Source organism: Notamacropus eugenii, chromosome 1 (assembly GCF_028372415.1).
Source record: "Notamacropus eugenii isolate mMacEug1 chromosome 1, mMacEug1.pri_v2, whole genome shotgun sequence".
Classification (NCBI taxonomy): Eukaryota; Metazoa; Chordata; class Mammalia; order Diprotodontia; family Macropodidae; genus Notamacropus; species Notamacropus eugenii.
Window position 1 is genome coordinate 557165572 of NC_092872.1, and position 15507 is coordinate 557181078.

General features: G+C 37.7%; 1 protein-coding gene across 1 annotated transcript; it reads left to right on the forward strand.

The window, feature by feature from the left end:
- Positions 1–625: 625 nt before the first annotated feature.
- Positions 626–12381, forward strand: LOC140520392 (uncharacterized). The gene is made up of 3 exons (XM_072634293.1): positions 626–821; positions 5173–8471; positions 10222–12381. Exons 2-3 carry the CDS (start codon positions 5191–5193, stop codon positions 10226–10228), a joined length of 3288 nt encoding a protein of 1095 aa, XP_072490394.1. The 5' UTR covers positions 626–821; positions 5173–5190; the 3' UTR covers positions 10229–12381.
- The last annotated feature ends 3126 nt before the right edge of the window (positions 12382–15507 follow it).

Here is a 15507-nt window from a genome sequence, read left to right on the forward strand (position 1 = left end):
AGTACTTTAAGGTTCACATCCTTTCTAGGAACTATATCATTTGATCTTTATAACTACCTTGGAAGTAGGGACTGTGTTGTCACTATTTTGATTTTATAGATGTGCAAAATTGAGGATCAATGAGTTAAAATGACTTCTGTAGGATTAGACAGTAGTAGTAAGTCTCACAGTCAGAATTTCAACATGAGTCTCTCTTGACACTACATTCAGTGCTCTATCCACTATACCACACTGTCTCATGGTATATCCCACAGAGTGTAGGACAGTCCATTATATGTAATGATCAATAATAAATATTTGCTGGATGTTGAATAAGTGTACATTATGCATCAGAATCTGACAGGACATAATCCTCTTATTTTTTTTAAATTCCTTGAAAGAGATACATGATTGCTCTAAAATATATTTTTTTGCTTGCAGTTATGCAGAAAAGAAACAAATATTTACAAGGTCATGCCTATGTAGCAAAGAGATGATACAACAAAGAACATTTTTCACTATATCTTTCCAGGAGAAAGCAAAGCTGGAATGCCAATAATACTTTGTATATTTTTCAAGGTTTATGAGACCTTTTGAAAAAATGAGGAGAGGTGGGGCTAGTTACATATAAGAGGCAGCCCTTTGGAAAGTATTTCATTGATTCTCAAAGGATGACTTGAGAAAGGCTCTGAGAGACTTTCCTCTTCCAGAGTTTATATCTCTTTGGGAACTTGTTCTTCCTAAGAACTTAGTCATTTAGAAGATCCCTGGATATCTCTTCCTGCATACTGAGGAGCTGCAACACCGCCCAGCAAGATTGATGGGATACGATTCTGGGAAAGGTATTTTACTGATATGTCTCAAATTCTTAGAAATACCTTTACTTCAGTGTGCAGTCTTTACTTCTGTCTTGCTCTTCTATGTATGTATGTGTTATACACTCATGTATATGTTCATGTTTTGCTGTCACTCTGATAAACTTTAACTCTGACCATCTCCAGAATATTTATATATGTACTTTCTCTGAAGAGACTAAGTTGTATCAATTACTGTTGGGATTTGATAAAGCAGTCTTTTCCATATTCAAAATAATGACCTGATTGGTCTAATTTTTTTTTCGTTGTAATACATGATGTTTGCTTAATTGCCCTCAAGTTAAAATGTCTCTAAACTAAGTGATGTTTAGTTGAATGCTATATAGGAAATATGTAAGCATTATTGTTTGTGAGAAAGAGGTGTGAGTTGTGTTGAGTGTAGTCATGCCAGCTTGCATGATTGCCAGGATCTAGAAGTCCTAAATTTATAAGACTCTTGAAAAGCAAAAAAGCCAAGCATAGACCAAGAGAGATGGGCCTAATTTTGGTAAGAGACTGGCTCTACAGTCAGAGGACGTGAGTTTAAATTCAGCTCAAGTACTTATTAATTTGTTTGACCTTAGACAAGTTGTTTCACTGCTCTATGCTACTTTCCTCATTAGTAAAACAAGAGGACTCTACTCAATTACCCAGTTACCTCTAAGCTTTAACCTAGGATTTTCTGTGGATGTATATGGGTTGGTGTCCACAAAGGCATATCAGAACTTTTCAAAATTTGAGTTTCATATGAATTAGTCAATTCAATGTAATTCGATTTAGTTCAAGAAACATTTATTAAGTACCTACAATTTATAAAGCCCTATGCAAGATCCTGGGGATATGAGGCAAAACCAAAGCTATTTCTTGCCCACATTATAATGGAAGCCAAGGTGGACTTGAGCACTGTGTGTGTGTGTGTGTGTGCATGTGTAGGTACACATATATGTATGTGTGTATCTATACACATATATATGCAAATACATGAAAAATATATACAAAGTAAGTAGTAATTTGGGGGCAGAGTGAGGAGGTCACTAACACAAGTTAGTGATGAAGGAAAGGCATCATATAGAAAATAGCACTTGAGATGCAATTTGAAGGGATCTTGGGATTCCAAGAGTGAGATAAAGGAGAGAGAACATTCCAGTCATGAAAACCACAATAAAATCATGGAGGTGGAAGATGGAAGACCAAGTATGGAGATCCAAATTAGAGTAATTTGACTGAAAACAAAGAATGTATGGGGGGGAATAATGTGATACATACACACACACATACCTCTATGTGTGTGTATAATAGTACCTGTCCTGTTTAATTCTTCCTGACCCAATTTAGGGTTTTGTTGGCAAAGATATTATAGTGGTTTGCCATTTCTTTCACAGTTCATTTTACATATAAGGAAACTGAAGAAAACAGGGTTAAAGAACTTGTCCAGGATCATGCAACTAGTAAGTGTCTGAGGCCAGATTCAACCTCAGGGAGATGAGTCTTCCTGACTCTAGGTCACTAGTCTCTCTACTATTCCACCTAGGTGCCATACATATTGTACAAACATATACGTATACACATATGCATACATACAGATATACATAGGCATAGGTTATATATTTAATTGTATATACATGTATCTATGTATACATATGTGTGTATATTTGTGTGTACATATGTATGCATGTATGTATGTATGTTCAACCTATAGTTTCCAAACCTGTCCTGCTGGTTTTGCTTCTTTTTTGGTCTTACTTCTGTGTTTATTTTCTACATTTGAAAAATTGTCTATAGAATTTTCTTTTCTTCTTTTTTAATTGCCCTATTTCTATACCCTCTGGACCTTCCTATCAACCCCAACTCCAAAAGAAAAAAAAGAAGAAGAAAACAATACCATGGTAACAAAAATGGTCAAGGGAAACAATTTCCCACATTGGTTATGTTTGAAAATGTATGCCTTCTTCAGCATGTTAAGCCCATCACCTCTGTCCATATGAGGAGGATTTCAGATCTAAGAGGCATTTCTGATGCCCCAGCTTCTTGACTTTGCCTTGAAATTGCTTTATCTTTATTCTATAAGTTCTTATTTGGGCAAATGTTCCATTGCTCTAATACAATGTAAGCTGCTTGAGAATGGACAGTTTCATTTTGGTCTTTTTAATCTCAGGGCCTACCACAGTGCCTGGGAGAAAGTTGATATTTATTAAATATTTACTATTAATTGATTGATTTGATAAGGTGTCAGTATACAAAAGAAAACGCTCTAATGAAACAGTAGCATTCGATACATATTTGATCATGTCATACCTTCATTTACTTTTTTTGTTCTAATTTGCATTTTGCTTATGAGTATCTATGTCAAATGATGACCATACCTTAAGATCCTGGAGGAGAAGAATTAGACTCATTTTTGTATTTCTCCCAGAACCTGGTGCTTCCATTTATTTTTTTCTGTGACTTTGGGCAAGTTGTGTTATCTCTTTGGGCCTCAAGTTTTTTATATGTTTATTTTGTTTTTATCTGTGAAACAATGGGGTTGTATCAGTGTGTTTACAAGTTTCTTTTCAATTCTTAACCTATGATCCCATGAAAGAGGTCAATGAATTGCACCTAGTCCATGTGAATATATGTACATCTGTCAAATGAAGGAATGAATGACTGACAAATATGTGATCTATGTAGGAAGAATACAATCTCAATATACTGAGAGATCTTTGTGGTCAGGGTTGGTATGAGAAGCTCCCACAGGAACTTAAGGGAAGCTTTAAAGGATGGCTACCATTTAGACATTTGGAAAAGAGGAGTTAAGGAGTATTCTGGGTAACAGCTATGGCTCTTGCAAATTTCCAAAGTAGAAATATGCAGATTACTATATCCAGAGACTGGAATATTCAGATACAACGAGGAGGGAGGTAGAATGAGTAGAAATGTCTGATGAGAGAGCAAAAGGAGACATGCCATGTTATGTTAACATGTTATGTTAAAAGAACATAGTGCCTTCAGAGGAACACTGTGTAGTCAAAAGAGGACTGGACATGAGGTTGAAAGAGACCCAGGTATGTCTCTGACATGATGACCCTTGGCAAATGACTTAACTTCTCTGAGTCTAGATTCCTTCACATACAATACCTGAAATATCTCTCACAGATATGTCATGAGAATCATTTAATATATGTATGTATGTATATGTATATATATATATATATTTTTTTTTGAGAAGGGGTTGTCAGTATGAAGCCATTGATGTGTTTTAAGGCAGTTGAGTACCTTGAATGTTGATCTAGCGGAATATTCCAAAGAAAATTGAGCAGACTGGAAAATCAGTTAACAGAGATGAGAATAATAATCTACATATGTGGTAATAGCCTATACTAGCTAGGATAGTCAGAGACATTAGGAAAGCAGAATATACAAGGCATGTCATAGAAACAAATACTAATCAAAAAATTTGGGACACATAAAGTGTTGATGGTGGCAGTGATATGGCCACTTTTTCTGAACTCAGTGGAGAAGAATGTGAGTATCTGAGAAAAGTCCTCAGATGAGAACAACATAGATCTAGAAAGGCTAAAGAAAACTTTATAAGTGATTGCTAGGTGCTGATGGCTAAGGAAGAATCTGAAAGGGTCAATGGGGAACAAGTAATATTCCAACTTCTCCCCTCTTGCTATGTGTGAAGGAGTACAGGAAAAAGCATAGCCAGCCTTAGAGAAGATGACAGGAGATTTATTGACTTGAAGAAAAGAAACAGGTTTCAGTGAAGACTCCATGAAGGAAAGGATGAAAAAATAGATTACAATCACAGAATCATGATTTTGGAGCTGGAAAGAACCTTAGAGGACATAAAGTTCAAATCTCTCATTTTACAAATGAGAAAACTGACTTTTCTGAGGTCTTCTCATGAGTGGCAGACATATTTGAAATCATATCAGATGACAGGAAAATTTAGAATGACTTACACTAGGACTAAGTAAGAGAGGCTTTGTTAGCCTGACTCTGATCTTTGCCTATGGGAGTGTAAATGCTGTCCTATTGGCACCTGAATCTTCCTCCTACCCCCCAACACCCTTGAAACTTGATTTTAATTAAAACTTTTAATTTACATATGATATACTTGAGGAGAAATACTGGTACCCAGAAGGCTAAAGAGATTAGAACATGGTTATAGTTTTCTGCTTGGATCAAATAATTCATCCAAAAATAACAGCTGCATAAATTCCAATGGGTTAGCAAAGAATTTTGCCTTGCTGTTTATACCATAGGAGGATGCAAAGGATGCATACTGTAAGAAGGGGCAGGGGAAAATGAAGAAATAACCCTTTAAATATTGTGGGTTTCTTTTCATTTTCAGGATATACCTTGAAGAACAATGATTCCCCACAAAAGTTTCAAGGGTCACACATCCCTGACTCAGAGTAACTGTCCACACTGCGCATGGAAGGAAAATGAAGAGGCCTTTTCTCCTATCAATCTTTTAGATGCAGACTCAGGTCAATGGAAATTTCCCTCTGAAAGTCAAGTGTGTGAAGGTTCCCATTCAGTTGACTTTCCTGTTACTCATAGAAAAGCTACCATGTGGCCTCCACCATCAGATCATGATAAATGTACCCATGGGAGTTTAGTCTGTGAAAGTATACAACAAACTGAGACACCCTCACCCCACAGTAAAGTTGCCATGCAGCTAATACCATCAGGTCGAGGGAGATTCACCAATGAGAGTCCAGGCCATGAAAATTCACAATCCACTGATTCTCCCTTTCCCCAAGGAAAAGCTGCAGACTGGCCCCCATTGTCAAGCCAAGGAAAATTCTGGGAAACCTCACCTCAATCTGACAGTGTTATTCCTCGTGCAAAAGCCATCATTCAGAAGATACCATTAGGCCGAGGGAAGTATACCAGTGAGAACAAAATCTGGGAAGACTCACAATCAAATAAGACTACCTTCTCCCATGGAAAAGCTGGTGTCCATCACCTATCATTGGGGAGGGGGAAACCTATCCGTGAAAGTATAATGTGGGAAGGATCACAACCAAATGAAACTCCACTCCCTCAAGAAAAAGCTGCCATTCAGCACACACCATCAAACCAAGGGAAATTTACATCTAAGAACATAGTCTGGGAAGGCACACAACCACATGAGATATTGCTCTCCCATGCAAAACCTGTTGTCCAGCACCCATCATTGATCCGAGGAAAAGCCATCCATGAGAATCCAATGTGTGGAACATCAAAACCATCTGAGACTCCCCTATCTGGTGGAAAACCTAATGTACAGCTATTGGCTCGAGGAAAACTCAGTTGTGATAGCCCAATGTGGGAAGATGCGCAACCAGCTAAGATAACCCTGGTTCACAGAAAAGCTGTACTCTGGCCCCCAACATCAAACAGAGGGCAATTCTCTTGTGAGAGTCCAGTACTGGAAGGTTCACAATCAGCTGAGGTTTTCCATTCCCATGGGAAATCTGTTGTTTGGCCCCCTCCTCCAAGCCGAGGAAAATTCACTAGTAAGAATACAGGGTGGGAAGAGACACAGTTAGATGAGACCACCATCTCTCATGGAAAAAACACTGTGCAACCTCCACCATCAAGTCGAGGAAAATTCACAAGTACTTGTCCAGTCTGGGAAGGTTCACAATCATCTGAGACTTGCCAGCCTCCTGGAAAAGCTGCTGTTTGGCCCCCTCCACTAGGCCAAGAGAAATTCAGTAGTGAGAGTTCAGGGTGGGAGGATTCACAACCACATAAGACTCCCCAGCCCTCAGGAAAAGTTTCTGTTTGGCCCCCACCATCAGATCAAGGGAAATTCAACTTTGAGCACCTTGATTGGGAAGATTCACAGCCAACTGAGATTCCTCATCGTCATGGAAAAGCAACTGTCACACCCCTGTCTTCATGCCAAGGAAAATTTACATGGGAGAATCAAGGCCAGGAGACCTCACAACCAGTAGAAATTGTCCTGTCTCATAAAAAGCCTATAGTCTGGCCCCCACCATCAAACCAAGAAAAATTCACCTGTGAGAATTCAGCTTGTGAAGGTTCAAAACCAACTGTAGCTTCAAATGTCCAAGGAAAGCCTGTCATCCACCTATTATCATCAGGCCGAGGAAAATTATCTAATGAAAATTCCACGTGGGAAAGTTCACAATCAGGTAAAACTACTCTTCCTGGAAAAAATGCAAGAAGTTCCTCATTAGACAGAGGGAATTTCATCTGTGATAGTCCAAAGTGGAAAAGTTCACTAACTGCTGGGACTACCTATCCTTTGGGGAAAACTGCCACCAAACTCCCACAATTGGGCAGAGGGAAATTACATTTTGAGAAACTTCTATGGGAAGGTTCCCAAACATCTGAAACTCCTCCTGGAAAACTTACCCTCCAATGCTCATCATCCTATCTAGGGAAATTTACACATGGTAAATCAGTTCAGGAAAGTTCACAATCAGCTGAGACATCCTTAACTTTTAAAAAAGCTACCTTCCAACGCTCTCCATCATGTCTAGGGAAATTTACTTATGATAAATCAGTTTGGGAAGGTTCAAAACCTGATGAAACTTCACTCCATAGTGGAAAAGCAAAAGTCTGGCCCCCACCAACAGGCCAAGAAAAATTGACCAGTGAACTTCCATTACGGGAAAGTTCAGAGTCAGCAGAATCTACCCATTCCTTTGGAAAAACTAATATGAGAGGGAAATTCATCTGTGAAAGTTCAGGCAGAGAACGTTCACAAAATGCTGAGATTTCCTATCTCCTTGGAAAACCAACTGTTCGACTCCCACAGTTGGACAAAGGGAAGTTAACTTATGATAATCCTGAATGTGAAGGATCACAATCAGCTGAGACTTCTCTCCCTCATGGAAAAACTATCATTCAAAGATCATCGTCTTGGGGTGGGAAATTTACCTGTGAGAACCAAGACCAGGAAGACCCACAATTCGATGAGAATCCCACCTCCAGTGGAAAAACAACAAACTGGCCTCCACCAGCAGGGAGAGGAAAATTCTCCTATGACAATTCAGACTGGGATGATTCCCAAGCAGCTGATAATACCTACCCTCATGGAAAAGTGACTCTCCATTCCCAACCATTAGGTAGAGGGAAAAGCACACATGAGAATCTAGGCTGGGAAGGTTCACAGCAAGCTAAATCTCCCCTTCCCCATGGAAAATCTGCTGTTCAGCCCACACAAGCAGGAAGAGTGAAATTCACCTGTAAGAGTTCAGCCTGGGAAAATTCCCAGTCAACCTATAATCCTGTTTCTCATGGAAAAGTTGGAGTTCAACACTCAGCATTGGTCCAAGGAAAATTCCGCAGTGAAAGTACAATCTGGGAAAACTCACAACAATTTGAGGCTCCTCTGCTTCATGGAAGAACTGCTGTTTGGCCCCCACAATCATCCCGTATGAAATTCGCTAGAGGTAGTCCAGTTTGGGAAAGTTCACAACCAGCTGAGAAACCCCATACTCTTGGAAAAGTTGCTTTTCAGGCTCCACCCTCAGGCCAGGGGAAATTTGCTGGTCAACGCACAGCTTGGGAAGGCTCACAAGTAGTGGATCTAGCAACACGGGGGAAATCTGCCTCGAAGCCTATACCTTCAAGCCAAAAGAAATTGTCCAGGGAGAGTCAAGTCTGGGAAAGCCTTCCATCACAAAAGTATGCTAACTGGTACCTGGGGGCTGATTGATTCTAGAAGGTTCTCAATTAACGGTTTCTTTTCCTTCCCTCAAGCAGCACTAATGTTGGTGTAAACTATTTCTTCTTGATGATTCTTCCACTTTAGTTGTTCCTAGCTAGAATAAGCCTACCGCTTCCCAGCCCTTATTATCTATCCTTTAGACTCCAATTTACTAGCTTCTTACACAGTGTGAGTTGAAACCCCTGTTTTTAATTTTAATTAAATTTCATCTCATCCTGAATTTCTTCCTCTTGTCCTCCTAACTCCATTCATTAATTGCTATGGTCCTTTTTTTTTTTTTAAGATACCAAGTTTCTAGAAGTCCTTTCAATTGCTGACCCTTTTTCTAGTACGCTGGATTTAACAGGTCTGGGAGAAATTAACATATTCATTATTATCTAATGCTACTTCTGGACCTTTTCTGCCACTGTTAGTAAATAATCTATTTTCTTTTAAAAATCCTGACATTTGATTGTAGAAACATCTGTAATTTTCACTGGTGTCATCTCTCATTTGCCAGCTATCCTATTATCTCTAATGATTAGTTCTTGGCTTATTTACTTTCTCTCCACAAACAACCTTCACATTGTCCTTAATACTTCTGTAGTTACATTGATGATCACTGATTCTGCACCATTTGTCATATCACCCAGTTCTAAAGACATTCTCCTTTGTTCTATTTCACCTGATTCCTAAAGCATGAACACCTCTCATTTGAAACTGCTCTGCATCTAAGATCTGAACCCTGAAATTCTCTAACAAATGCTTATTCACCCTACCCCAGCAGAGCTTCAGTCAGTCTGAAGTTATCCTTTGGCCTCCCTGTATGTAACTCCTGTTCAAAGTTTCTTCCCTGTTGTACCAGTTCATAATAGTCAAGGTTCTATCCTTAGCCCTCTCTTCTGCTCAGCTCAATTCAGTTAGCTTCCCTTCTCTCTCTGTCTCTCTCTGTCTCTGTCTCTCTGTCTCTCTGCCTCTCTCTCTCTCTCCTCACCTGATTCCATGGCTTAAAATTGTTCTATTGGTGAAGACTTCTTAGAATTATAGGATCACAAATTTAGAAAAGGGAGAGATCTCAAAGGTTATTCAGTCCAACTCCCTCACTCTGTTGAAAAATAAACTGAGACACAAGGAGTTTAAATGATTTTGCCACAGGAACACAGGTGGCAGTTAGTAGGAATGGAATCCAAAGCCATATTTTCTGATGATAATTTTAGTACTCTTTCTAATACTCCATGCTGCCTACAAATTAGTTTTTATCTTTAGCTACCTTCTTTCCCACCATCATTCATTCATTTAGCAATAATTTAATAAGAACTTACTATGTGCAAAGCACTGTGCTATTTTTTTGTGGGGGGTGGGGAGGAAAGGGGAAGTGGTAAAAAAGCCAACCCTATGTCATATGGTGAAGTTATTAAAAGTCATTTCCTAAAGTCCATATTTTCTTCCTTCTGACCCACTTGCAGATGCCCAACACTCTCAAATTCTCCTCTAAAATTAATATATATTAATTATATATAATTATATATATTCTCTCTGATCTAGATTTCATCAATGCATAATATATAGGGCACTAGATTCACTAACATTAAAATCTGGGTTCCATTCTCATCTAAGAAACACTTGCTAGCTATATAATGCTCTGCAAATCACTTAACCTCTCTGTGCTCATTTCCTCATCTCTAAAATGAAGTATGTATACTATTTGATCTTGTGCATCTCTTCCAGCTCCTGAACCCATGGACCCTATGACTTCAAGAATCTGTGATTTTTATCAGCAGGAGTGCTCTCACTATTAATGCAGTCAAAATGACTCTGTCTTCAGTGACATGTTCTTCAGCAGCTAATGTGACCAAAGAAAATCATCTGTTGATGTTCAGCTTTAAGGAGATGAGCCCTCATCACATCTAATGAGGCTGGTCCTGGAATGAAAGATACACAGTCTACTGATGGACTCAATCTTGGAAGGACCTGCCAGAGCTTACAGAATTGCTGCAGTGAATTCATGCTCACCTCTGTACCACAATGAGGCAACAGAGAAAGTGTGGTAGAAACTTCCTGTTACAAATAGGTATATTAACATAGAAGTAGAAAATAATTACAGAAGGATCCCTTCCAGGATTAACTAACAAGTACTTGTTGGGAAGCAGAGGTGCTGGCTGCTTAGAGCATCAACTTCTCTGTGATCTTTGTGCTTAATAGTATATTAGAAGAGCAATACTGCCACAAATGGGAGAAAGATTGATTTATGATTATGTAATATCTTTCTAAAACCAATTTAGTTTGAAAAATATCTGTTACACAGTAGAAACCAGTTGAGACACTCTCAGTCAACCTAGCAGTTCTTATACATTTAAGGATTAGATTTTACTCCCTCAGGTTTTCCTAGGCAAACCTTTAGCCCATTCAATAAGTATTCCACAGTAGTTTTCATTGTTATCAATAAAACCTTTAGTTAGCTTAAGATGAGAGTGACTTTATCTCTATTTAAAATCCTAGATATGACTGACAAATTTGTCAGTTTTGTTTTTAATTTTAATTACACTGTTTAAAAATTCATTTTTTTCATTCACTTAAGTATTTACTAAATACATAAGGGAAGCACAGAATAGTGTTAAGTATAGTAGAAGATTCAAAAGAAATGAAGGTATTACTTTTGCCTTGAGGAGCTTATGCTATTGAAAAGATTGTTTTTTGCTGTTCCTATTGTTATTATCATCAAAAAGCATTCCTGAAAGTCTGGATGGGTAAACACAGATAGTAAAGTGTTACTCTGGAGATTTCTTTCATAGATGATTAGAAGAGAGAAGCCACCACAAAATCAGTTTAAGCCTTCAGGATTCACTGACACAAACTTCAGTGGCCAGAGGTTCAGCAAAATAATGTATTAAAATTGCTTTGTAAACTATAAAGCTCTATAGAGTTACAACTAGTATGAATTATTAAATATTAGACTATTTATCAATTATATAGTAATAGAAATAGTGGGTTATGATGCACCAGGAATCCAAGGTCTGACTTGATCATGGGCCCTGGTTCTGCTACTTATTGATTGCAAGACTTTAGTCAACTCACATAATTTTTCAAAGTTTCAGTTTCTTCATAAGTTTCAAAATAAATTTTAATTTTAATAACAATTCATAAGTATTATAATTTAGATCGATTATAGACTCAACTAGTAATAGAGGACATGAAGTATCATATCTAATGTTCCACATTCATCACTGAATCCCAATCATCTTCTTATAGAAAAGCTAGACTTCTGTCTACCACAATATACTGAGGTGATGCCTTAGTAGGTGTTTCTAGAATAAATTGAGAGAATGTGCATGAAATCACTTTGTAAAGTATAAAGCACTGTATGAATATACTGTTGCTATCATTATGATGAGGAGGAGGTGTTAGACCTATTTTTGAGTGCCTCGTTTGAGTGGCAGTGCTTCTCCCACAGAAGGCAAGAATGAATTCTCAAAGTTCTTTTGGTTTTGTTTCAGTTTTATAGAATATTAAGCAAAGGAGAGAATAGGCTGGAAGAAGGAATAATGCTATGAAGTAATAGCACAGTTGAAAATGATTATCTCATGGAGACATAGCCTCAACATCTGTGGTATGAATATAAGGATTTCTATGTTCATCATGAGATCCTTTCTGAGTTAGAGAGAAGTAGTATGAGAGGGATAGAGGACCATTGCTCAGCAAGAATTTGGTTTTCAGTGACTTAGTAAATTAAAATGGTTTCTTGTGTTCTCATTTTTTCTTTGCCTTTTATCAAGCATTAAAATTATTTTCTGTTTCTGAGCTAAATATATGAATGAATTAAATATGCTGTAATGCTTCTCAGAAAGCTTATAAAATCATAGAATAAAAAGTAAATGCTTACTATTCAAACTTTTGCCTAAATTATTTCACAATTGTGTTTTATCTTTGTGTATGTGAGTACATGCATCAGGACAAGTGTGAAGTCATGAGTAGTGGAAGGAAGAGTGGAGTGAAGTACCAGAAGCACAAAGAAGCTATATGTAATATAGAAAAATAAGAAAACCCCAAGGAATACACAAAACAAAGAAAAATACAAATGTAGACATAGGAACAACCTGACAATTACTCTTTCCTCTCAACCTGCTCCAGTCTACAGCCATAGTATAAGGACCAGTTTATAACAGTACAGAAGACTGGGCTCTTCCTGATTTTCCAAGTAGCTTCAAAGTGGGCGAGAGGCTAGTACCCTCATTAGTATTATTACCTAAAAGTACTGCCTTGCTTTTTTCATATTGTGAATGTTCTCAAGATACAGTATTTATCTTTTTGAGAGGCTTATGAAGGGAGAGAACTACTGGATAGGAGAAATGGAAAGTTACTAACTTACCTTCTAATTGCTGTCATTCATTTGTTCCATCACTAAGCAAACATTCATTGAGTACCTAGAGATGTGCATATTATCCATGTTGATGTGCATGCTAGAAATAGCATAAAATATTATGAGTAATAAATATGACTAGAAAAGGAGGTGGGTGAATCACATAGAGAGAATGAAATATAACCGATGGATAGCCCAGAAACCATGCTACACTGTTAGCCAAAGGATATTAACACACCCAATGTCTTGAGTGGATCTTCTACCAAGGATTTTCAGAGAAACAAGGACAAGAATCACATGGGATAAGAAATCATGACTGACTTGTAATTTCCATCAGTAGAAGAACTACTCACACTACTACCATTTCAGACTTATTGAAGTATTAATGTGTAATATATTGTGCTAGCTACAGGAGATGTATAAACCATATGAACAAAGAAAACTACAAGTGAATAAAAGGAGAGAAATAGACTATGAGATCCAATGAAGAAAAATTTACCATCAATATTCATGCTGTGGTTCTTGAAAGAATAGTAGAATGCCAAAAAGATGAAATGGGGTGAGGTGGGAGTAGAGTAAGTACACAGCATTCCCGTTGCAGGGAATAGTAGGAACCAAAAAATAAAATGAGGATGACAATATTTGGAAGATACATACACTGTACAGGGTGTGGAAAAGGGATTTTTAGAGATTGACTCTACCAAACTCAACTTTCCTTTTTAGAAATCCTGTCTCCTTAATGAAACCTGAAGTGTTTAAATGGTACCTGCCCATTTAATCCTAATACAGTCTCCTGAAACTCCAGTACTCTGGGCCCACAAATAATCTTCTGTGTTGTAGGTTCACCTCCAAGTCAAGATGAAACATTGGAGGAAGAATTTAGTGAAATGGCAATTATTGTTAATTTCCCCCCCAAAAAAACATAGCTACCTAAAAGAATACTTCCATTTGCAGGGATTCCTGCTAAATCCAAGTTGCAAGTCCTGCAAAATCCAGTCACAAAGGCACAGCAGAATGGAGTTGTAAAATGTTCCTATCCATCATCTGCCAACCATAATTATAGTCATTCACATCCTCTATCCTGGATAACACAGAAAATCTCAGCACCATTTTAGTGTGGTGTAGTTTGAAAGCACAGGGCAAACCTTTATTTTAATAACCTCACATAAACTCAACATGGCCAAAACAGAATTGATTATCTTTGCCTGAAAGACATTCTTTTCTCCAACTTCCCTATGCTGGATACTCTCAGCCTCCCAGTCACCAAGGCTCACAGAATAGTTTCCTCTCTCATTCTACATATCTTATTAGTTCTAAAGTTGATCACCTTTCATATATGTCTCCCTTTCTTCTCTGATGCTGCCACCACCCTGGTATGGGTTCTTGTCAGATCACACTTGAACTATTATAGTAACGTCCTGGTGAGTCTCCCTCTCTTTACTCCAGTTCATTCTCCATTCAGCTGTCAAAGTGATCTGACCATATCACTTTCCTACTCAATAAACTTTACTATCTCTCTTTACATAGAGGTTCAAATTTAAAAAAAATCATCTGCTTAACTCTTAAAGCCCTTCATAATCTGGCCCTTTCTTACCTTTTTAGTCTGTTTACACCTTATTTCTCTCCACAAACTCTTAACTTTGGGGACACAGACCTCCTTCCTGTTCTTCACACATGAAAATCCATTTGCTGATTGGGAATTCTCACTGGTTGTCCCTCATCCCGGAATTCTCTACCTCCTCACTCCATTTCTTCATTTCCCAGGCTTCCTTCCAGTCTCAGCTAATATCTTACTTTCTGTAAGAAATCTTTCCTAGGCCTCCATAGTTTGTTCCCTGGGAAACTATTTCCAATTTTTCCTTTATATATCTTTCTCGTACATAGTTGATGTCATGGTGTCTCTCTGATTAGTCTATAAGCTCCTTGAGAGCTGTAACTTTTATTTTCTACATCTCTTTGTATTCACAGTACTTACCACATTGCCTGGCACAGTGCCAGTTGACTGACTATTTTGCCAGTTAGTAACCCTTGTTTTGCTTTTGCATATGGGAACTATAAAGTTTCTTTCCTGTTAAAATTCCAAGAAATACTATGAATAAATTTAAGGTACCATAGTCACTGCTAACATTAACTTATCACAAACTCCAGGAAGCTGGTCACATCTTGAACTATTAGAATAATGTAAGAACATTTTAAAAAATGCTCCTTTATCATTTCGCAATTATTAGTTTCAACCACACACTACCTCTTACAGTTTAGTTCAGAGGGTACAGTGGGATCATTTTGATACTATTATTATATATTTATATTACATTACATTACATTATGTTATATTATATTATATATTATTAAGACCTTTAAAAATAAGGAAATATTTGAAATTGCAATGTCACTTACATCATTCTTGCTTTGTCATTGAGTTTTAAAATAAAATAAAATAAGCAGGAACCTGCTAGAGCTCTCCCCCAAAAATCCTTCAAAAAAACCTCTAAAAACAACTCTAAACAAATTCTAGAGCAGTAGAAGCCACAAAATGACAGTCTGAAGCACATTTCTAGCCCAAGACAATCTGGAAGATTGACAGAAAGGATCTATCCCACTGAGCTGGGAGTGTAGCACAATTTGGCATGGGCCAAGTCTATGTGGATGGAGCTGGA

Coding starts and splice junctions, on each gene's coding strand:
- LOC140520392 (XM_072634293.1), top strand. CDS start 5,191: ATGATTCCCCACAAAAGTTTCAAGGGTCACACATCCCTGACTCAGAGT.